This window comes from Geotrypetes seraphini, chromosome 7 (genome assembly GCF_902459505.1).
Source record: "Geotrypetes seraphini chromosome 7, aGeoSer1.1, whole genome shotgun sequence".
In the NCBI taxonomy this organism is placed as follows: Eukaryota; Metazoa; Chordata; class Amphibia; order Gymnophiona; family Dermophiidae; genus Geotrypetes; species Geotrypetes seraphini.
In genome coordinates, this window is record NC_047090.1 from 35,707,238 (window position 1) to 35,732,492 (window position 25,255).

At 42.1% G+C, this 25,255-nt stretch overlaps 1 protein-coding gene across 4 annotated transcripts in view; it reads right to left on the reverse strand.

Moving 5' to 3' along the window:
* LRRIQ1 (leucine rich repeats and IQ motif containing 1) overlaps window positions 1–25,255 on the reverse strand; it is a 289,414-nt gene that overhangs the window by 21,519 nt on the left and 242,640 nt on the right. For all 4 annotated transcript variants that reach the window (XM_033951658.1, XM_033951656.1, XM_033951659.1 and 1 more), the window contains one exon: window positions 3,098–3,230. In XM_033951658.1, coding sequence (XP_033807549.1) covers window positions 3,098–3,230 — 133 coding nt within the window. The remainder of the gene's footprint in view (window positions 1–3,097; window positions 3,231–25,255) is intronic.

The following is a 25,255-nucleotide window of genomic DNA, read 5'->3' on the forward strand; positions in this document are numbered from 1 at the left end:
GCAGTGAGATCATTGGGGGTGCAGAAAGAGTGGGGGAGGGCCAAGAGGAGGTGGGGGGTCAACCCCCGGCTTAGGCACCTCTTACCCTCGCCATGCCACTGCTTACATGGGTATGTGCTCACATACCCATTTAGGTACTAGTGTTCTAAACAGTTATGGACTAGATTCAGTAAGGAGCAATCAAAAAATAGTGATGAAAAATTTCCGCACAGAGCGTTATTCTATAAACAGGGCTCCAAATTGTGCACCGTTTATAGTATAGCACTTAGAGCTGATTTCCACACCATACTTTGGGCACGAGGATTTACTTCAACTGAAACCTGGTGTAAATCCTGGCACATAACATAGGCACATAAGTTAGGTGCATATCCCACGTCTTCAGTAATACTGCGTGCCATTTTAGGGAAAGCCCCTAACCCGCCCATGTTCTGAGTTGCACACTAAGAACATAAGCTGACTACTGGGTCAGACCTGAGGTCCATCGCGCCCAGCAGTCCGCTCACGTGGCGGCCCAACAGGTCCAGGACCTGTGCAGTAATCCTCTATCTATACCGCTCTATTCCCTTTTCCAGCAGGAAATTGTCCCATCTTTCTTGAACCCCAGTACCATACTCTGCCCTATTACGCTCTCTGGAAGCACATTCCAGGTGTCCACCACACGTTGGGTAAAGAAGAACTTCCTAGCATTTGTTTTGAATCTGTCCCCTTTCAACTTTTCCGAATGCCCTCTTGTTCTTTTATTTTTCGAGAGTTTGAAGAATCTGTCCCTCTCCACTCTCTCTATGCCCTTCATGATCTTGTAAGTCTCTATCATATCCCCTCTAAGTCTCCTCTTCTCCAGATATGTGCATAGATCTTTATAGTGCTTAGCAAGATTTGTGCATACATCCAAATTGTTGCCAATTAATGGCAATGAAAGTCAGCATCCAATTATTGGTGCTTATTGGCTCATTTGCTAATTTAGTTGGGCGTGAATCTCAGGATAGAGTGAAATTTTGCACGCCATGTATAGGATCCAGGGAATAGCATGCAAGTAAATGTGGGCATTTTATAAAATGCACATGAAATTTAATTGAACTTAATTTAGTATCAGCTTTTATAATCCACTCTTTCAATCAGAGGAAAAGTATACAGGAAAGTACAATACAATAAAGTAAAACAAATTTCACATATATACAACCAACTAGCAATAAACATGCGTTGTACATAGAACAGGTATAAATTAAGGTGAAAGGATTTGTCACTATTAAGGACAGTTCTGAGACCTATTTTACAAAGGGAAATAGGAACCAATATTGCTTTTTGGGACATTTCATGGAGGCACTCATGGGCTGACTATATAAGCAGCGCCTAAATTGGCCAGGGCCTAGAAAAATGGCACTGGCTGTGCGTCAATCATATTTAGATGCCACTTACAGAATCACAGATAACGGCACCTATGTGAAAACATAGGTACCTGAAACACCACAGTGCGGCTTTGTAAAGGAGGGGGTATACGAGGTAAGCTCCTTTACTTTTATAGGGATCAGTTCTGCATTGTGGTGCTCAGTCTTATATAGGAGCCCTTTTATAAAAAATATATATATCTACAGCCTTATTTTTTTTTTTTCTTGTTAAAGATCCCATGCTAATTTTTCCATTAGTGAGAAAGATCTGCAAAAAATATTAATGAAAGAGTGCTTACTGCTTTCTATTGGCAGGGGAATCCCTGATCAGCTGAGCCAGCAGGACTCCCCAAAACTGCTGCTTTTGGGAGCTTAACCCAAGATTGTGAGCCAGCTCAGCTGATTGAGGATTCCTCTGCTGCGATTAGCTGAACCAGCAGGGAGATCCCCGATTCCTCTCTCCCTCCCATCCACCTATCTACCCACCCACCCATGATCCCCCCCAACACTCCTTTAAAGAGAGCCCCCCTTCTGCTGAGCCTAATACCCCACACACCCCTTGTACCTTTAGATGGAAAACTTGCAGGAGGGATGCCCACTCCCTCCTGCCAGTAGGCCTTCCTCATCAAAATGGCATGCACTGGGAGGATTCCCATAGGTGGTGCAGAACAAGTGGCTCGATTTTTTACTCTATCAAAAATTACAAAGACTAGGGGACACTTGATAAAGATACAGGGAGGAAATATTTTTTCATTCAGAGAATAAGCACGTTGTGGAACGCATTCCCAGAGGATGTGGTAAGAGTGGTTAATATAGCTGGTTTAAATAAAGGCTTGGGCAAGTTCCTGGAGGAAAAGCCCATAGTCTGCTATTGACAGAGACATGGGAGAAGCCACAGCTCTTCCTAGATTGGTAGCATGAAATGTTGCTACTATTTGGGTTTTTGCCAGGTACTTGTGATCTGGATTGACCATCATGAAGATGGGATACTGAGCTAGATGGATTATTGGTCTGACCCAGTAAGGCTATTCTTATGTCCATTTCCCATCCATGATGCCCTCACCCGCAAAAAAATGAAAAAAAAAGTCTGTAATTCACACACCCTGACAGGCAATTTACCATAAAATGCTTTAATGCGTTTTGTCATAAGCCCTTTTTTTTCATATTAAGCGTACTTTAGAGCTTAACGCAGTTTAGTAAAAGGGCTCTACAGTGATTATATAAATATGTCTGTCTCCAAATACTGACCAATAGTTAGCTTGTGAAAATAAAGTAATTTTTAATTTCAGTCCGAATATACTTTTCTGATTTTTTTTTTTACAGCGAATGTTTATGGCTACATACCATTTCTTTCTGCTTATTATCTGAGGGAAATACAGGCAGATTTGATTAAAAGAAGAAATGATCTTTGCTGAAGTAATTTAAGCTCTTTACGTCTCTCATAGTCTTTAGTGCTTTCAAACAGAGCTCACTGCATGGATTACCATTGCACTTTCAATTATTTGAGAAACAATACAAACTTGACGACTGACAGAAGGCTGATATGTATGGCATTATTAAATCAGATCTCTGCAGGGGTTTGATTAGAACCTGACAATGCCGTCTGCTGGCCGACATCTCTGAAGCCATGTTTTCATAGTCCATTTAAACAGGTTTCATTTTACAAGACTTACTTACAATTTAAAAATCTAATTTAAAGGCAATGACCTCACCATTTCATGACTCTGGAGCTGGAGGTTTCGTAATCGCCAACCTGTGTGTGAAGCCATTGGTAAGTAAGTTCTCTGCTCCTTTCTAATTTCTCCTCTTTAACATTATCGAAGCATGAAAATTCTTCTTCTTTACCTGACGTTAAATATGAAGTATCAGATTAGAATGGCTTTGAAAAATGATATCATGCATGAGTAAAGGTAGTGGTGGACTTAGGTCTTAGGCTGCATCTAGGCTGCTCCCCCTTTAAATAAAGGAGCCTCCAAAATATTGAGACTGCAGCAGGTCTACAGTAGATGACAGAGAAAGACTGATATGGCCTTGCCAATCTGCCCAATATGATAGTTAAGGCTGTCTCACTAGCTGATTGACCTAAATTAAGGATAGAAACATTGAAACATGATGGCAGATAAAGGCCAAATGGCCCATCTGCAGTAACCATTATCTCTTCCTCTCCCTAAGAGATCCCACGTGCCTATCCCACTTTTTCTTGAATTCAGACATAGTCTGTCTCCACCACCTCTGTACCATTAATCTACCACCCTTTCTGTAAAAATGTATCAAATCGTGCACTCAGCACTGTTGCTCTTACCACTCATTGTCTATCGTGGAACAATGATGACACTCAGGCGTTTATCAACTCATGCGGAATTTGGCCGCAGCCATAACAGCACAATTACATCAAACTGTTATCAACTGAACATAATAATCAATCATGAACGGTGATGAACTGTACACTGTAACCGAACTTCAGAAAATGGCATAACATCAGGAAAATCCTCATAAATAAACAATTACAAAAAAAAAAAAGAAAATGGCATAACACGCAATGTACATCACCAGGCAACATATAACCAACTGATGATCGCGTCTGTCTCCCTCGATCGCCATCTCGGAAAGGGTGACCTCCTTTCCGCTCGCCCCTCTTCTCCTAACCCCCCCCCCCCCCGCTTCCTCTGTTGATTGGCCTTTCCTTCTCCTCCCTTCCCCCTTCCCCCTCCCATCCTTTTCGCTCCGGCTTCGGCCGATTTGGCCGCGCTCCTCCCTATACGGGATCGGAGCTTGTTCTTTCCCTTAGATTTCTCCTGAGGCAATCACCTCTTAACTTCATCCTTTCCCCCCTCATTCCAGAGCTTCCTTTCAAATGAAAGAAACTCGACCCATGCGCATTTACGCCACGTAGTTATTTAAACGTCTTTATCATATCTCCCTTCTTCTGCCTTTCCTCTAAAGTATACATATTGAGATCTTTAAGTCTGTCCCCAAACACTTTATGACGAAGACCACGCACCATTTTAGTAGCCTTCCTCTGGACCAACTCCATCCTTTTTATATCTTTTTGAAGGTGCGGCCTCCAGAATTGTACACAATATTCTACATGAGGTCTCACCAGAGTCTTATACAGGGGCATCAATACCTCCTTTTTCCTGCCCACTCCTGCCCTCTGCACCTCTGGACCACCAGGGATCGGCTGCGGAGGTAGGAGGACAGGGCAGGGAGGGGGACAGCAGGCAGAGCCTGACGGCAGCCTGCAATAATTCTGGGAGGGAGGCGCTGGCCCGAATATAAACCAGGACCCCCATTTTTGGGTTTGGCCCCAAAATCCCGTTTTATATTTGAGTATATACAGTAATCATTGTTTTATTATGGCATACCTTGTGCAACATGAACTACAAAGTGCAAACCGTTTGTTAACATCCTTCAAAGTAGTCTCTTAAGTTGTCTTGTGTGTCATCCAGTTTGTGAGGGACATACTGTGAACGCACAGTATTAAAAGTTATTTTTGCAGTACCACCTGCGTCATGCAGTACGGGAGAAACATCCAGAACTGTTGTCCAATATCCTCCATGACAATGATTTGAAGGATGTTAGCAATTAAACATACATACTCTCAAGCTGACTGTGTGCTTGGTTTAATGAAACATTTATTACTTGTTTGTTAATAAAACAATGATTTTGAATGTCATGTTTGTTGATTCTCCCCTACCAGAGATCACTGCAATCATCTCTCATCTGATGACAAGATTAAGATGTAATATGTCACACATTTTCATACGTATATATTAGATTTCCAGTGTTAGTGCATTTTTGAGAGAAAAAAAAAATAGTTGCTCTGACTTATGTATCAACCCTCGTAGAATCACACTTAGAGGCAACTAAGCTTACTTAGCCTGCTAGGTGTCCTAGAGGTAGATGCCGGTATATAGAAACATGATGGCAGATAAAGGCCAAATGGTCCATCCAGTCTGCCCATCCACAGTAACCATTATCTCTAAGAGATCCCAACGTGTCTATCCCCCACTTTCTTGAATTCAGACACAGTCTTGTCTCCACCACTTCCTCCGGGAGATTGTTCCATGCATCTACCACCCTTTCTGTAAGAAAGTATTTCCTTAGATAACTTCATCCTATGCCCTCTCGTTTCAAATGAATGAGACTCGACTCATGCGCAGGTATTTAAACATCTCTATCATATCTCCCCTCTCCCGCCTTTCCTCCAAAGTATACAGATTGAGATCTTTAAGTCTGTCCCCATACGCCTTATGATGAAGACGACACACCATTTTAGTAACCTTCCTCTGGACCAACTCTATCCTTTTTATATCTTTTTGAAAGTGCGACCTCCAGAATTGTACACAATATTCTAAATGAGGTCTCACCGGAGTCATACAGGGGCATCAATACCTCCTTTTTCCTACTGGCCATACCTCTCCATATACACCTTAGCATCCTTCTAGCTTTCGCCATCACCTTTTCAACCTGTTTGGCCACCTTAAGATCATCACATACAATCACACCCAAGTCCTGCTCTTCTGTCATGCGCATAAGTTCTTCACCCCCTAAACTGTACCCGGCATAATTTATCTAAACCTACCTCAGATGTCTAGTGTCATTAGAAGCTGGAAGGCGCCTTGATTTAGGCGTCATGTGGATATCCATGTGCAACATAAATTATCAATTAAAAATTTTGTTTTTAATAGGATTTTAATGACATGGTCAACTATCATACCATTTAACCCATTAAAAACCAATTAAGTTGCAAGCAAATTTTAGTTTGGTGTTGCTAGGTGTCCATGATTAGGGCACCTAGCAGCGCTTAATGTAGGTGCCGTTTATAGAATTTTCTCTTAAATAGATGGCACATAGGTTGAACAAGAGCCCCTTTCGCCTTCAAAATCAGTGGTGGCAAGTGCTCACATGGTAAATGATTTTTAATGGCAGCAATCGGGATGCACGTTTATAAAACAAAAACCCAGAGGCAGGTTGTCAACACTGTATGCATTTCTTGCAGTCGAGGGAGATGTGTTGGGACACTTAAGCTTGCCCAAAGCTGGGCGTGGTTTCGCCCAGAAGCGGCCCTGGGCATCTCCCTAGGGCTTCAACAGATGCCTGAAATGTAGGCCAACAAAATGCTGGCCTACATTTCAAATAGACGCAGCTGCCGAGCTGATCGCAGCAAAGGAATCCCCCATTGCTGCGATCAGCTGTGCGGCTGCGGCAAGGAATCCCCGAACACCCCCCCGCATAGTTGGACGGAAGGAAGGATGCCCACTCCCTCCTGCTAGAATCCCCGAATACCGCCTGCACAGTTGGACGGAAGGAAGGATGGCCACTCCCTCCTGCCGGAATCCTTGAACACACCCCTCCGAAGTACCTCAGCAAGAGGAATGCCCACTTCCTCCTGCCACCACTCCCCTGGAACTTCTCAACCACTCCATCCAGCGACACCCTCTTCCAGACCCCCCACCCCGCCAACCTCTAAGCCCCACCCCCTGGCACCCCTAGGTCCCCCGACACCTCCCCAACCGTACCTTTGTAGGTGAAAATTCAGCTAGAGGGATGCTTCTTAGGCGGCTGCTGAGACTGGCGTCCTATACAGAATTTCCCCCTAAGGGCTCACGTGCTATCTGTGTGTTAACCAATTAGTGTGTGGTAATGTAACTGTACTAACTGGTTAAGCGCAGGAAGGTCCACTCTCCACCCTCTGACACATCCCCCTCATATATTTTTTAGCACACGGTTTGTATGTTCACATTTGGCAATTAGTGCAAGATGCCTGAGAACATCCTGTGGTACGCCATTTTAAACAGCTTAGTAAAAGGTCCTCAAAGTTAGGCATTTCAAAATTAAGTTCCCAATTTTCTCTGAAAATTGGCCTGATGTTATTAAACCTAAAGGAAAACTATAAAGACTAGAAAAGACAAGCCTTAGCTGTATAAAAAGGTAGATTTTAGAATTATGTAAATGTGTTTATCTCATAGGCAAAGAGCTACTCAAAACCACATTAAGTCCTCTTGTCCAGGGTAGGAAATTGGAGACTGTTTACAGATTGATCAAGAGATAGAGAGCAATGGATACTCTTCAGTTCAATAATGAAGCTTAATTTTAAGGAAAAACAATAAACAAAACAAAACACTGAAGTAGTAATATCTGTTTTCTTAAGTTAGTTACGCACTTCAAAACATTGCAATCAAATTGACCATAGTAGTTCTGTGACTGCACTAAGAAAGGGGCTGATCTTTCTAATTGTTTCAATGACAGATCAGCACATATAATCTCAATACTTAAATAAATAATAGACCTCTCATTGTCTACACACATCCAACAAGCTGCTAAGACCTGTCGCTTCTATTTCTTTAATATCACCAAAATTCACCCCTTCCTTTCTGAGCACACTACCCAGACCCCTTGTCCACACGCTCATAACCTCACACTTAGATTACAGCAATCTACTTCTAACTGGTCTCCTGCAGTGCCGCCTCTCCCCCTTGCAATCTGTGCAAAACTCTGCTGCACGACTCATCTTCTACCAACCTCGCTACGCTCATGTCACCCGTCTCCTTAAGTCACCTCACCGGCTCCCTATCCATCGCAGACAGTTCAAGGTCCTACTGCTGACCTACAAGTGTGTTCATTCTGCAGCCCCTCAATATCTCTCCTCACTTCTCTCTCCTTAAACACCTCCTAGAGAACTCCGTACCTCAGATAAATCACTCTTAACGTTACCCTTCTCCTCCACTGCCAATTCCAGACTTCGTTCCTTTCATTTAGCTGCCCCCTATGCCTGGAATAAATGACCTGATTTTGTCTGCCAAGCTACTTCCCTTACCTTGTTTAAAAACCGACTGAAAACCCACCTTTCTGATATAGCCTTCAATCCTTAACCCTACTCCTCTGCCCACCAGCCCAGCTAGCTGATTAACTGTTTCCCTAAACTGTATCCATGACATCCTGTTTGTCTGTCTAGATCGTAAGCTCTTTTGAGCAGGGACAGTTTTCTTCTCCTTTGTGACTCTGTGCAGTGCTGTGTACATCTGGTAGCGCTATAGAAATAATTAATGGCAGATAAAGGCCAAATGGCCCATCCAGTCTGCCCATCCACAGTAACCGTTATCTCTTCCTCTCTCTAAGAGATTCCATGTGCCTATTCCAGGCTTTCTTGAAATCAGACACAGTCTCTTGTCTCCACCACCTCTTCCGGGAGACTGTTCCACGCATCTACCACCCTTTCTGTAAAAAAGTATTTCCTTAGATTACTCCTGAGCCTATCACTTCTTAACTTCATCCTATGCCCTCTTATTCCAGAGATTCCTTTCAAATGAAAGAGACTTGACTCATGCACATTTACATCACATAGGCATTTAAACATTTCTATCATATTTCCCCTCTTCCGCCTTTCCTCCAAAGTATACAGATTGAGATCTTTAACTCTGTCCCCATATGCCTTATGACGAAGACAACACACCATTTTAGTAGCCTTCCTCTGGACCGACTCCATCCTTTTTATATCTTTTTGAAGGTGCGACCTCTATCTTTCTCTTTCTGTAGTAGTAGCAGTACACAAGAACACATTTTAATTTATAATCTAGTCAGTACAGTATTTGGTTAAACAATATAACTTTAACTATCAATACACATCCAAAGATGTTTCTTTACATATGGAATGGGAAATAGGTACTGATATGTAGAGAAAAAGTCTTCTGTGATACAGTCATAAACAGATAAACATGCTTCTGGTATGGTGCCAAGATACAATGTAGACAAAATAAATATGCATGTATAGTCTGATTCATATTACCTAGGTAGGCAGGTGCTGATCATGGAATTTAACAATTTTCTTGTAAGACATAGTAATTAAAAAACAACAATAACAATCACTCAAAGAAAAGAGAAGTAAAATAATTAGAAATCAATAGTGATAATAAAATGGGTGGCCTGCTGTAGCCCTTCAAAGACCCTCAGTACGGTGCATAGTACTGTTCCCTCTGAGTGGGAGTCCTCCAACCATATTGCTGCCAGCAGAGGGTGCTGCTTCAATAGTGTATTTTCAATGGCTAGGGACAAGCATGTCTCTAGAATCCTGCAGAACTTGACTATTGGCAGAAATGCAGTTGGAGGACTCCTGCTCAGTTCAGAGGGAACACTGGGGCCCAGCCACCCCTTATCCAGGCCAAAAGACCATATTTCTCTCAGCATACTGAACAGGTTTGCTAATTCAACCAAGTGAGTAGTACACAGTCTGCAGCAACCCCCCCCCCCAAAAAAAAAAAAAATAAAAACAGCGTCACAACCAACCAGCAGTGATTTTGCCATATACTTTGTCAGCAAAATCATGATCAGGTCCTACAGGTCGTTCCATTGAGATCCCCACCAGGTGATGAGAATACTCCCCCCCCCCAACCCCTTCCCTATACACAGCCATCTGGGAATCATTCAACCAGGTCAGAGGAAACGCTCCCAAAAAATCTTGAAAGGCCTATAGTCAACATTCTGCCCTCTTGATCCCTACCCGACAAATATAGTACAACTAGCAAGCAAAGGCCTCATTGAAGAGGTCACTAAAATTGTTAATGACTCTCTTGTGGATGGGCACCTGCCAACAACACTAAGAAAGGCTGTACCCTACTGAAAAAGAGCTCTCTTGACCAAGAGAGATTAAAAAAACACTTTCCAACATCCTTTTCCAGGGAAAACTTATGGAACAAACTGCATTCAACTTGACTGGCTAGATTAGGTGTGTCAAATATGTGGTCCATGGGGAAGTTCTTTGCAGCCCATGTCACAGTATCTCATGCTCATTCTAAAATTTATCATCTGGTTAATTACATAATGTCAATTTGTTTCTTAAGAAATTTTAAATGCAAAAATGTCTTTTTTGACCCTGTCCAACTGACAACCTTCTTGTCCGAGGCTCGACTGAAAGCAGGGACAACATGAGTACTTATTGAAGTTTGATATACTGTATTTTCACGCATACGTTGTACAAATTTTTTTTAACATAGTTCCCCCCCCCCCCCGATGTCCGATTCATCACCCCGAAGGACTGCTCGCACCCCCACCCCGAAGGACCGCTCGCACCCCCACAGCCTCCCCCCCTCCCCCTCCCGCATGGAGAAGCTGCCTACCATTGTTTCCGGATGCTAGTGAGCCCAGCTGCTTCCTCTGCCGGCAGTCTTGCCCCTTCTCTGAGCCCTGCGCTGCGCTGCTTCCTCTTCCGGCGGTCCCACCCTTTCTCTGACGTCAGGGGAGGGGGGGGAGGCTGTGGGGGTGCGAGCGGTCCTTCAGGTGGGGGTGCGAGCGGTCCTTTGGACAGGAGAGTCGGGGCGGCGAGAGGTGAGTCGGGGCGGCGAACGGAGACTCGGGGCGGCGAGAGGAGAGTCGGGGCGGCGAACGGAGAGACGGGGCGGTGAGAGGAGAATCGGGGCGGCATGCGCGGTATACGCGTGTGCGCGCTATATTAAATTTTTTTAACATAAATTTCTGTTCCCTGCACGCTATACCTGTGTGCGCGTTTTACACGGGTGCGCAGTATATGGGTGAAAATATGGTACTTCCCTAACTAATGGATCTTTCTTATGTTTCTTTTTATTTTTAATAAATCTTTATTCATTTTTTAAACTCACTACAAGTATAACACAAAATACAATCATTTTATACTTTAACATTACTTATTATATCATCAAATTATAGCTTCATTCAAATGTCTCCCATCCCTTATATCCCACAATTAATCATAAGCCGAAGAAATCATAAAATATTCCCACCCCACCCTAGATGTGTATGAACAAAAGGGAATTAATGTTTATTCTATGCAATACTTTCAATCTTTACAGTATCTTTGTTAATGGCTCCCAAATATCCTGAAATTTCTTAAAATTTCCCTGCTGCACGGCAATTTTCCTTTCCATTTTGAAAATGCGACACAAAGAGTTCCACCAAAAGCTATAATTCAGCCTATCCCAATTTTTCCAATTATTTGTAATCTGTTGTATGGCAACCCCTGTCATAATGAGTAGAAGCTTTATTATTAGAGGATATTTGGCTTTTTGCCCTCATTGACATGCCAAACAATACGGTATCATATTTCTTATTTGCTATTAATTGCTCGCTGATTCTAAGCCTTGGATTCTATATTGAGGACTTGAGTTAAAGTTAAGCTACTAAATTCCTATTTTATTGGTTAGATCATTATTATTGGTAATGGTTTTTTTTTTTTCCTTTTTCTGTTTAACTTTATCTTTCTGTACAAGTGGATACTTGATATGTTAATGAAAATATGATAAATAAATAATAATAAAAATAAATTTTAATGGGGAGAATAGGGAGGGCAAATATTTTAACACAGCCTATCAGCAAATGTAGGGTTACCAGATTTTCCATTTGGAAAATCTGAATCCTCTAGACCCGCGCCCAGTTCCACCCAGTTTCACCCATCCCCACCTCATCATGCCCTCAATCCTGCCCCAAACCCGCTCCCTGCTCTTGTCTGGCAGGACAACCGCGCATGCGCAGATGTGACTTGATGACATCACGCGCACGCATGTGTGATATGTTCGCATGGCATCCACGCATGCATGCCCTCCTGCCCAACGCAATGTGAAGGAAAGCTTTTGGTTTTGAAATGCCGTCTGGACCCTCCCGGACATGTCCTCAAAAGAAGGGCATGTCCGGACGTCTGGTAACCCTAAGTAAATGTGTGGGTGCTATAATGGCCCAAAATGGAAGCACACAAAGCAACACGATGTTTTTTTTTAAATAACTTATATTCTGCATATCCTACAATTCTATGCAGATTACAAATTATTCAGGTATTCAATAATTTTTCCCTAACTGTCCTGTGGGCTCCCACTCTATGTAATGTACCTGGGGCAATGGGAGGATTAAGTGACTTGCCTAGGGTTACAAGGAGCAGTGCGGGATTAGAACCCACAACCTCAGGGTGCACCTCAAGGAAGATGCAGATCAGAGAAGAAACAAGTGAGAAATATGTTTCTTCTTTGCTGCAATGGACCCTCATTAGTCATAACTTTGACATAGCTTGACTAGACCCATGTCAACCTGAGTATGTAATGGAGACAGTTCATGTATTCCTGCTTGATGATGTTCAAAGAAACCGTGACAAGGACGTGACCTTGATATTAGAATTGCTGTATTTCTCTTCAAACTTAAAAATATCAAGAGTGTGCACTCTTGCTTCAAAAGATAGTTTCTTTTCTTGGTCCCTTCAATTTTTCCCCTTAAATGTGTACTTGCTGGAGGACTATAAAACTTTTCCCCCATTTTAGTTAGGTTTTGCTGTTCATGATGCTATACTGAATGCACACTCCCTTTGTACTGTTAAGTTGATGACTTGCACAATACTGAAATACAATTTAAAGAAATAAAAAAATTATTTCATTGGACATGGTTTTCTTTTTCTGAGAGGGAAAACTAACAGAACTTGCTTTGATGTGTCAAGCTCAATATAAATTCTAGGATAAATGTATTCCATCAAAAGATTGACTGTAAAACAACTCCGGGGTTAAGTGCCCAATTAGCATTTCCGCTGGCACAGTGGATACAAACACTGCCTGAAAGCACAGTCGTCCCTAGTTTATTTATGTCAACATAAAGAATTTAAAGAATCTAAGTTACCACAACCTGCCCTTTCTTTTCTCCATGACTAAAGATTCTATTAAAAATCCAAAATGAAGCAGTATTCTATGTTCCAGTGTGCAAAGCTGTGATCTACTGTACACATGAATGTTGTGGCATGACAGGAGCAGCACTAAGGTGCACCCATCTAAGACTTATTTTAGAAAGACCATTGATGTTAAAAGGCAGAAAATCTAAATATTAGCATCTGCACCTGCTACAAATTATGCACAAATGTTGACCTCACTTGTCTTTTGGACATGGTAATTAATTACACTGGTAGTCACTAGAGGAGATCTCAAGAGTGTTTGGATTGCCTAATGGTAGTCTGAATCCACCTAGGTGTGTCGTTAGCTAAGTTATATTTCTTTGCTGTTTCCAGCCCGCTTCATCATTCAAACCCTGTCTCCGTGACTCACCACACCATTGGACAACCTGGGGATTGTAGGTGGACCTGGGGAGAGGCCAGCGATAGGTTCAGGAGGGGCGGGTGGGTGTACAGCTGGGCAGCACTTGAATATAAATACAGTGGAACCTTGGTTTACGAGCATAATTCGTTCCAGAAGCATGCTCGTAAACCAATTTACTCGTATATCAAAGCGAGTTTCTCCATAGGTTGTATGGGAAACTCGCTTGATTCGTTCCACCTCCTCCCCCCCTTCCCGTGGCCACCAGCGCTGCTCTACCGTATACCCCCCCCCCCAGGCCACCGGTGCTGCTCCACACCCCCCCCAGCGATCCGGCATCTCCCCCCTCACATTCCCCCCCACCGCAATCTGGCATCCCCCACTAACCCAAACACATTCTCTTACCCCTATCTGGCACCGGCAAAGGCACCAACACACAGAACAAGCCAGTGCCCGAAGATCTTCCCTCTTCCTTGTGCTGGGCCTTGAGCATCTGCGCATGCTCAAGGCCTTCTAGTTCTCGCTCTCTCCGAGAACTAGAAGGCCTTGAGCATACGCAGATGCTCAAGGCCCAGCACAAGGAAGAGGGAAGATATTCAGGCACCGGCACTGGCATGTCCTGTGCGTTGGTGCTGGTGCCGGTGCCTGATAAGGGTAAGAGAATGTGTGTGGGTGAGTGGGAGATGCCAGATCGCAGCGGGGGGAGGGGTGACACGAGCGGTGGGGATGCTGGATCGTAGGGGGGGGGGAGGGCGCTCATAAATCGAGTCCAGCTCAACACTTGCAAACCACGGCACTCGTAAACCGAGGTTTGACTGTACTCAGTTTATATTTCGGTAAACTTTTTTCCCCTTAAAAAAAAAAGGGGGTGGAATGTTCTCAGTTTATATTTGGATTGGTTTATATTCGAGTATATACGGTGAGTCAAGTTAGGTGTCGCTAGGTGCAATTCTATAAACACTGCCAAGAGATTGATTGATAATCACGTCATAGGAGTTAGCCACCGCTAGGCGCCGTTAAAAGAATCAGGTCTTTCATGTGAAAAACATTCCTTATAATTACCTGCTAAAAAAGCATGGTTTTAGGACTAGCAGACTAGGGGGCTGATGTGATAAAGTGTGCTAGGCTTTTTGCACAATATTGTATGCAACAATGAGTACTCAAGCAAGCTTTGCAGATGAGCTAACAGTGCACAAAGACTCATGTTGACATCATAAGAATAGCCTTACTGGGTCAGACCAAAGGTCCATCATGCCCAGTAGCCCGTTCTCACAGTGGCCAATCCAGGTCACTAGTACCTGGCCAAAACCCAAAGAGTAGCAACATTCCATACAGAATCCCAAAGAATAGCAAGATTCCAGAGAGTAACAAGAAGCAACATTCCATGCTACCGATCCAGGGCAAACAGTGGCTTCCCCCATGTCTTTCTCAATAACAGACTATGGACTTTTCCTCCAGGAACTTGTCCAAACCTTTCTTAAAACCAACTACGCCATCCGCTCTTACCACATCCTCTGGCAACATGTTCAGGAGCTTAACTATTCTCCGAGTAAAAAACAAATTCCTCCTATTGGTTTTAAAAGTATTTCCCTGTAACTTCATCGAGTGTCCCCTAGTCTTTGTAATTTTTGACGGCACAGCTGATTTAAATGCCATGGCATTAGCTATTAAACCCAGATGCAAAGAAGTGTGCAAAAGAACCAAAGTCTACCCGTAAGGTTTATTCTTTTTTTTGCCAGTGCTGGAACATTAACACCAGATCTAAGGAGGAGTAAAATGTCAGCTTGTACTTCTGCAGTCAGCATTAGAGGTTCACATGCCTGTTTCTTCTCTTTTCTGCAAGCACGAAGGACTTTCTTCTGGCTTTGTTAAAGGGCATGGGTAAGAAAATAAAACTAGCAGAGGATAAGGAGCTGAATGGAAGGTGTCCTGGAACAAAGAGTGCAAGACTGCAAACATTACATCATGAATCCGTTTGGGACAGAGAATAAAGTCCACAGTGCTTAATGTATTTAGGGCTCCTTTTACTAAGGTGCATTAGGGCTTTAACGCGTGGAATAGCGTGCACTACACCTTAACGCCAGCATTGAGCTGGTGTTAGTTCTAGAAGCATAGCGCGCGGTAATTTCCTGCGTGCGCTAAAAACGCTAGCGCACCTTAGTAAAAGGGCCCTTAGTTTTGGAAACCGCTTAATGCTCATGAACAAGAGGTATATCATACAGAATAACATTTCTGCGCAGGATGTTGATGTCACGTGTGAAATAACTTTCCAGCACATGTGCACTTTCAAAACCTGTGAAGGGCTATAGTGTTCCCAATACCCACAACATTTATGCAGATAATATTGAGGAAGGGATGTCACTAATCAGTCCAAAAGAAAATGGGATTCGTTATGCAAAATCTAAAAAGTCTATTTTTTCCACTGTTTGTAAAAAATCTCAGGTACAATGAGAGTATGCAAAGATCGTATTATTGGAAACGCAATTATTTGTAGAAGCTTTTCTCTAAATGCTGTGGCTATTAGTTCTCTGATTTTCTGATACTTTGGTATTAAGAGAAATTTGTTGTATTTTATTATATTTGTCTGTGTTTCAAAACTGTGCATGTAATGTTTTTGTACATTGCTTAGATTTAAGCGATTCATAATTTTTTTAAATAAATAGCATTGCATCATATGTGCATAAATATGTGCTTGCAACTGAGAACTGAAACATTTTTTTTAATATATGCAAAATATAGGGCTCCTTTTACTAAGGTGCGCTAAGAATTGTAGCATGCGCTAAATGTTAACGTGTGAATGTTAGGCTATGGATGCTTTAGCGCACGCATATATTTAGCGCATGCTAAACGCGCACTAAAATGCATAGCGCACCTTAGTAAAACAGAGGGTTAGTTGCATGCTTGCACCGACCCATCTGCATGTGCATCTGATGTGCTCTCTCATGATAGCACCCAGTTTCGTCCACAGCTTATTTGCATATTATTTGGTTACTTCGCTGAGTGCATAATTATTTTTATACATGTTAAGAAACTATGGGGTCCTTTTACCAAACTGCAGTAAGCACTAGCGTGTGCTTACCACAAGCTGAAAGTGCTCTGGTGTCCTGTGGTAAATCTGTACTTTTGCACACACACACACACACACACACACACTGCAAGGGAAAAAATGATTTTTTTTTCTGCAAGAGTGCATGTCTGGGGGTGTAGAGCGGGAGTGACACTGTTAATCAGTTAGCAAATGGGTATTGTCATGCTCGAATTGAATAACATGGGGTTCGTGCTGAGACCTTTAGGGCCAGATTCTATAAATGGCGCCTATGTTAGGCACCGCTAGGCGCCCTAATCGCAGATGCCTAGTGACGCCTACCTAAAATCCACACGCAACCCAAATTTTGTTAATTAGATTAAATGACGTGGTACTTGACCGTGGAACTCAGAGTGGCGCCTAGCAACACCTATGTCAAATGCCCTCCGATGCCTACATGAAAAGTAGGTGTGGCTAGGAGCGAAGCAATAGACGTGATAAACTTAGGCGTCCCTAGACATGCGAGATAGGTTCCGGTAAATTAGGCCTGGTTAAAACCTGGCCTAATGTACCGGCGCCTACCTCAGTGATGCCATCCATTTAGGTGCCACCAGGCATGATTCTACAAGCAGCGTTTAGCGACTGACTGACAACCGCACAGAGCAATACGTACTAAATAGGCGCTCTTTACTGCCTACAAAACAGGAGGTGGTAGAGGCTCACCTGCTAAATATTTTACCATTAATCTAATCTTCCATTTGTGTCGCTCATACCTATTCCAGCTCTAGGTGACTTACAGAGGGTTAGAAGTGGTCCAGAGGGCCTCAATAGAGGGAGTAGAAGAGGGGAGCGCGTAAAATCCGTTGTCTAAGGGGGGAAGAGTTTTGTCAGCTTCGTCCGGAATAAGATGTGGTTAGATTCTGTGTATTAATGGCAAAATTAACATGTGGCTATTAATTTGGAAAATCTGCCGTTTTCTGGCCACGGGAAAAGGAAAGACCCACGTAAGGGCACACTATGACCACATTTTGCCGCAGTTTAGTAAAAGCACCAATGTGATGAATTTGGTTTTTTTAGTGAAACATACCCATAATACAAAGGGATCTACTCCCACTTTTGCTGAATGCAAATTTAAGTTTTTGGAATTCTGCTGCACTGCTCTCTCTCCAATGTTTGCCAATGTGCTTGATTAAACAAATCAATTAATCTATATGATCTATATATATCTGTATATTCAATTGCTCGTACTATGGTATGAATTACTTTTACCATTCAATTGAAAGAACATTTAGAAATTCTTATTAATGAATAGATATAAAAACAGGATTCTAAAAATGAAGAAGTGTTGTTTTAATTTTCATGACATGGAAGAAGAACAGATTTTGCAAAGTTACTGAATATATAGAAAAGAAAGGATTCGCCAATAGCTAAACAGGCAGCAAACCTAACTATGAACCAGGAGTTACGCTCATTATCTGCATCTCTCAAGGGTACCATGTAATCAGAGGTCACAATCGAGGCAACGTCACAGAATCAGAGAATAGGTCAATTCAGAAATGCTCCCGGACAGTCAGCGAGGTCAGGGCTAGTGGCACATAATTGTGTTATAAAGGAACACTCTATGCACGCTATCATCTGAAAAAACAAGGCGAGGTCATCTGCAGGTTAAATCAGATCCAAGAAGCTTTTATTTCTCAACAGTTTCTTAGAGATATATTGGGGCGAGAATCTATTTGTCTTTGAAAATATTACTCCCATAAAAAAGATCTAGGTTACGAAAAAGAGGATTAAACTAAAAATGTTTTCTGATTTTCACTAAGTCCTGAAGTATTTTTATACAAGATTTTAATTGTCTGTTTCAATTTCTTTTTAATGATTTGCAAATGCTTGTAATTTGCCCGTCTAATGGAAATCCTTGGTGGAATACAAATAAATAATAACAATAATCAGCAGACCACAGCAAACATTAAAACATCTTCAACACAACAAAACATAAAGGGCTCCTTTTATCAAGCCGCACTAGCGGGGTTAGCGCACGTGACTTTTAATCACGCGCTGGCCAAAAAACTACCGCCTGCTCAAGGCAGGCATTAGGGCTAGCGCAGCCAGCGGTTTGATAAAAGGAGCCCAAAATTAATAACACTGGCTCCCAGTAATATCTTCAACAGAAGTTTACACACAAATTTACACTTGCCTCAAAAATATAAGAACATAAGAATTGCCGCTGCTGAGTCAGACCAGTGGTCCTTCATGCCCAGCAGTCCGCTCACGCGGCGGTCCTCTGGTCTAAGACCAGCACCCTAACTGAGACTAGCCCTACCAGCGCACGTTCTTGTTCAGCAGGAACTTGTCTAACTTTGTCTTGAATCCTTGGAGGGTGTTTTCCCCTATAACAGCCTCTGGAAGAGAGTTCCAGTTTTCTACCACTCTCTGGGTGAAGAAGAACTTCCTTACGTTTGTACGGAATCTGTCCCCTTTCAACTTTAGAGAGTGCCCTCTCGTTAGAAAGTGATTCCGTGCATATTAGCCACATACTTGCTTAAACGACTAACTGGCATAAAAAGTTCATGTTCTGACATAATTGGGTATACTTTGCTGGTAGAGGTGTGTGGGGTGGAATTTGGGTGCTGCGAGGTCACAGTTCCCTCGTTTGTGGATTATAAAATACCTTAATCTACATTTATATATTCATGCATTCATATTTCTATGCCGTTCTCCCAGGGGAGCTCAGAACGGTTTACATGAGTTTATTCAGGTTCTCAAACACTTTTCCCCACTGTCTTGGCGGGCTCATAATCTATCTAATGTACCTGGAGCAATGGGGAGATTGAGCGACTTGCCTAGGGTCACAAGGAGCAGCGTGGGCCTGAATCCACAACCTCAGGGGTGCTGAGGCTGTAGCTTTAATCGCCGCACCACACTCTCCCCATTCTCTTTTTGGTTGGGCTGCAAACTTTTCAGCAGCTCCTTCTATTGTGACATCATAATGCCTCATTCCACCAATGCCTAAGAGCCAACCTCATCGGTGATGTCACAATGGCTTGGTTTCCCTATAATTGTGCCCATTTACTAGATGCATTTACCTTATTGAAACGAAAGGTTTGGAATACCTTGTAAGTTCTATAGCTCCACATCATATTTATTTATTCCATTTTCTATACTGTTCTCCCAGGGGAGCTCAGAACAGTTTATACGAATTTATTCAGGTACTCAAGCGTTTTTCCGTCTGTCCTAGCGGGAAATGCGGAATTAAGTGACTTGCCCAGGGTCTCAAGGAGCAGCTTGGGTTTGAACCCACAACCTTAGGGTGCCAAGGCTGTAGCTTAAACCACTGCACCATTAATTTACATTGCCTTGCAAGCCCTATAGGTGATCAAACCTCCTGTATGGCATTGGGGAACCCAATTACAGAATTGCCCCCTGTCAAGATACCCTTTAAATTAGTTATTGCTGCTATAATAGGTGCTTAGTTGCTTTGCATGCCCCTCACCCGCCTCATACCCCCCTCTGGTCAATTTCCCCCTTTTGGAGTTGCACGTTGTATAAATTAGACGCTCAGTTTACAGTATAGTGGTGTAAGTCAGTTGGTGTGTGTAACTGTATATTAGTACCAATTAGTGCTTAAGGCCAATTATTGGTACTTATTGCTAATTACCAATTTAGCTTTAATTAGATTAAATTACATAACTGATCCCATTCTATAACTTTTATGACCAACTGTGCACCTAACTTTAGGGTTCCTTTACTAAAATGTAGTAAGCGCTAACGTGTGTTACCACACATTAAAAAGGCTTACCGTGGGGCGTGCCATGGTAAAACGGCCAATTGCGCATGCGCACACTGTGTACTAAAAAATATTTCTAGTTTTCTGGGCTGGGGGAACGTTAAGAAGTGGAGAGCAAGCGTGACAGTGCTAATAACTTAACACATGTGGTGCATTGCTGTACACCGATTAGCGCGGCAGCCCTTCCCCCCTACAAAACAGTCCAGGTGGTAGTATTTTTAATGACTGCGCACTAATGGTTCAATTGGCGCATGGCCATTAATTCTGGAAATAGGAAAATCTGCCTATTTCCGGCCATGGCAAGCGTGGCCTTGATGCGCAATAAACACCTGCGATAAGTGCTGCAAGGCCACCTTTGCTGCGGCTTTAGTAAAAGGGCCCTTCTGAACGCCACTTACAGGGAAAAATGCTCGAGTACCTGAATAAATTCATGTAAACCGTTCTAAGTTCCCCTGGGAGAATGGTACAGAAAATTGAATAAATTAATAGATAAACTGCTTAACACACTTCAATAAAATTCCCCTTAAGATTGGGCAGGGAAATACCCACTTGGTATATAAGTTAGCTTCAGCTTAAATTTGGAAGGAGAGCAATTAAATCTAAAGATCCTTACATGGAAGGGAAATAAAAACCTATTAAGAATTTTCTTTGAGCAGAAACTTGTGGTTGCCGCTCAGCTATGTGGAAATAGGGATCAAGAATAAGCTGTAGGCGAGAACTTAGGCTTAGGGGAGGATCCATCAACAGGCACTCAGTGACCATGTGCCTCTTAGCACTTAATAACAAAATTGTGCACAAAAATTCACTTACAAATGTGTTAGACTTAAACTAGCCACCAAAGTAATAAGTTTAAATAGAAAGCTCTAAAGAAACTACACACAAGTTCCTCAGTTTGCCACACAGTTTTAGCGTATGGTAGCTGTCTTCATAGGAACCAATTAGTGTGTAATTTTTTTCTTTTTTTCTTTGTTTTCTTTTATATATTATTCAATAAATTATAAAGTGCTTATGCTTAATTTTTTATAGTATAATTGCGATAGTAGCGAAAGTAGCAATTACTTAGCTTTTTTTTATAAAAGAAACTGGGTCTGGCTCAATCCCCACCGACGCGTTTCATTATTTCATCAGGGTCGGGGAAGGAGAACGCAGAGCAGTTCAATGTCTTAGCAAAATGCTAAATCCATGATTCCGGCTCATTAATCATGGATTTAGCATTTTGCTAAGACATTGAACTGCTCTGCGTTCTCCTTCCCCGACCCTGATGAAATAATGAAACGCGTCGGTGGGGATTGAGCCAGACCCAGTTTCTTTTATAAAAAAAAGCTAAGTAATTGCTACTTTCGCTACTATCGCAATTATACTATAAAAAATTAAGCATAAGCACTTTATAATTTATTGAATAATATATAAAAGAAAACAAAGAAAAAAAGAAAAAAATTACACACTAATTGGTTCCTATGAAGACAGCTACCATACGCTAAAACTGTGTGGCAAACTGAGGAACTTGTGTGTAGTTTCTTTAGAGCTTTCTATTTAAACTTATTACTTTGGTGGCTAGTTTAAGTCTAACACATTTCTTAGCACTTAACACATGCTAAATCGCTGAGGCCCAACTTCTGTAACCAGCGCCTAAGGTCAGGCACCTATTTCGGAGGCGCCTATCTAAATTGATTAAGAAGCTCAATTAAGCTTTTTAATCAGCAAAAATTGAAACTTAAGCGCCTATCATGAAAGGGCGATTCTGCAATAAGGCGCCTCAAAAAATTTAGGTGGCCTTCAAAAAAAATAGGCGCTCTGCACGTTAGGTGTGGGCGTGGCTACGTGTTAGGCGCCTTGTTGCAGAGTCGCTGCTCTTAAGCGTGCTTAAGCGCTCACATAGGTGCCTAACTTTTAGTTGCGCCTAGAGCTGGCCTATTTCTTGGGCGCCTCCAAAAATAGGTGGCGCTCAGTGTGATTCATGAAACAGCACCCAATTTTACTTGAATCGCGCTGAACAGTGCCTATATTGGCGCCTAACATTTGGGCGCTTCTTATAGAATTTGCCCTTTAGTGCCTGTTGATGAATTCCCCCCCATAGTTCAATAAAAAGGTATCACCGATAACGTGTCAGCAAGACCTTCTTTCCACAAAAAATATTCATTTAAACAATGTAAAAATGCAGTTCAATATGGGGTCCTTTTATTAAGGTGCGCTAATCAATTGAGCACGGCTAATCTTTAGCGCATGGTAAATTGGTTAGCGCACTTTAATAAAACTACCCCTATATTAGGCTGAAGAAAAAAATGAATTGCTACTGTAGAATCTTTTGCCTTCTGTTAGCAGTCTATTTCAAAAGGATTAATCAGTTAAACGTATAGTTGCAAAGTGAAATTATACAAAAATTATGCAGACGAGCAAGCTCTGTGGCAAAGTGCCAAATAGCCTTTTTGTAGCAGGACAGAAAATGCCGCGAAGGACATAACTTCACGCTCTCATTTATACAGCCGACTCAGGAATTTTGCAAAATTGAAACCAATGTGAGCAAAAAGATGAAAATATATTTCTTTTACCATACTGAATGGTGAAGCAACTGACACAAAACATATGCAACTCTATTTAAGCGGAATGCTTGAGCACAGCGACCATCTAAATTACTCAGTTATTAAAACTGCTTCTGGAAGCCCCGCTAAACAACTTAACCTTAGCCCAATCCACTTAAGTCATGATGAATGTGAAAGCGGATGCTCGGCGCTGCTCCGGCCTTGCTCTTTATGGCTATTCCTTCAGGCTAAAGCTGCCACGCTGGAGCTGAAACCAAGACAAATCACTGACTTTGCAAACCTTTGCTTAATTCTAAAACAAATGCTGTCAGATTTGAACAAATCTGCCACAAATGATGGCTCTTATGATTACCTTCTCTGAATCACATTTTATTAGAATAACTCAGTCCCTGAGCTAAAGGCTATAATAAAGTAAAAAAATATCTTAAGAACCAGAACTTACTAAAAAAAAAAAATAAAAAAAGTGAAATAAACCACATGAGAAGAAGAACAGAATTTTACTGCTATTTAAATAGTGGCAGTGCTTGTTTATTCTCATCTTCAGTTAGTATCAATGAGCTGTGACTGTCACAAAATGAGAACAGTTGTTCCAAAAATACTGGAAACAAATAAAGGCAGGTTTTAAACAAAAAGAGAAAAAAAAGATACCCTTTTTACACTTCATTACAATATGGTAATACAGTCTGTTAATTTGTTTAAGACTGAAGGCACTGTTACTGTACTTTAATGGATTCCAGGCATGTGACTGCTGTATTAGGCCACCTAAATAAGCAAAAATAATTTATTTATTTATTTTTAGTATTTATATACCACTTATAACCTAAGTGGTTTACATTCAGATAGTCAAGCACTTTGCCTTATCTGTCCTGGTGGGCTCACACTATCTAATGCACCTGGGACAATGGGGGATTAAGTGATTTGCCCAAGGTCGCAAGGAGCAGCATGGAATTTGAACCCACAATCTCAGGAGGCTGAAGCTCTAACCACTGCACCTTTCTATTGGACTATCTTAATACTGGTTTTAAAAGCTAGCATTCCTTCATTAGTTCACAGCTAACAAGCTTAAGGGATGCCTGAGCAAGTTAGCTGTTATTTTATTTATTAATTTAAAAAAATTTATAACCCACTTCATCCACTGTTAAGGGGATGATTAGCATGCCACGTTAACAGTTAAAGCAGGGTGAAGAATGGGCAAAGACAGGATGGAGACTATGTCCTGCATTTAAAAGGAGGTAGTTACCGTCCAGCCGATATTCAGTGGGATTTAACCAGCCGAGAATGGTTGGTCACTGGTTAACTGCAAGCAATAAGGGTTTCAACAGAATAACAATACTAACCCCGTTTTACCAAGATGCGCTAAGCGTTTTAGCGCGCATTTGGCACACGCTAACCGCTAACATGTCCATAGACTAACATGCACGTGTTCAGTCATTGGCGCGCGGGACTTTGGCACGCCGACATTGCAGCGCCGAAAATTCGGCGCAAGACCCAAGCGCGCATGGCATGCTTGGGTCTTGCGCCGAATTGTCGGTGCTGCAATGTCAGCACGCCGAAGTCTCACGCGCTTTTGTCCCGTTACCGAGCCCATTCATACTCTGATTCTTAAGTGAACTAAATAAAGGATAATGAACCCATTGTGACATCACAGAAGAGGTTGGCTCTTAGACATTGATGGAATGAGGCATTATGACATCACAATCTCAGCTCTGGAATGTTGCTACTCTTTGGGTTTCAACCAGGTACTTATGACCTGGGTTGGCCACTGCTGGAAACAGGATACTGGGCTTGATGGACCTTCAGTCTGTCCCAGTATGGCAACACTTATGGTCTTATGTTCTAACCATCCAGTGTCATTCTTTAGTGTCTATTTCAACTTCAGTTCTACACCAGTATTCTTCAATGCAAGGCTTGAGGGTCAGTGATTGTGCCCATTCATACTCTGATTCTTCCCTCTCTCTTTATAGAATTACATGGGGATTGTTTCCCATTGTTATCCACAGGGATGGGGGAAAAACTCTGTTACCGTGTCATTCTCTAATGCAAATGCATCCAAAATACCTATATAAACTCTATAACTCCCACATATATAAGCCCCCTCCATCTGATACTTCTCCAAGTCAAAACCCACCACCCAGAAGTCCCTCTGCTAAGTAGGCCTCCCCACTCTGGGCTTACTTTTCCTTTTCTATGGGGTCTAGTAGGGTCCAAGCAGGATTGATCCCCAGTCGCTCCTGCCCTTGTTGGCACCAAATTTACACATGCACACATATACTCATAATTAGTAATTTGTATATGAAACTTTGCTACTTAAGTCACAATCAATTCTAAATGTGCAAGTTTAAAGAAAATTTAATTACATTTTTTTTAATTGAACAAAATATTGATTTGACTACTTTTATATCCAGCGCTTCTATTCTTAGGTGTTGCTTAGTTTCCAGCTAAACAGGTGTCCTTGAGGACAGAAAAAAAAAAAAAGATTGGAGTTAACA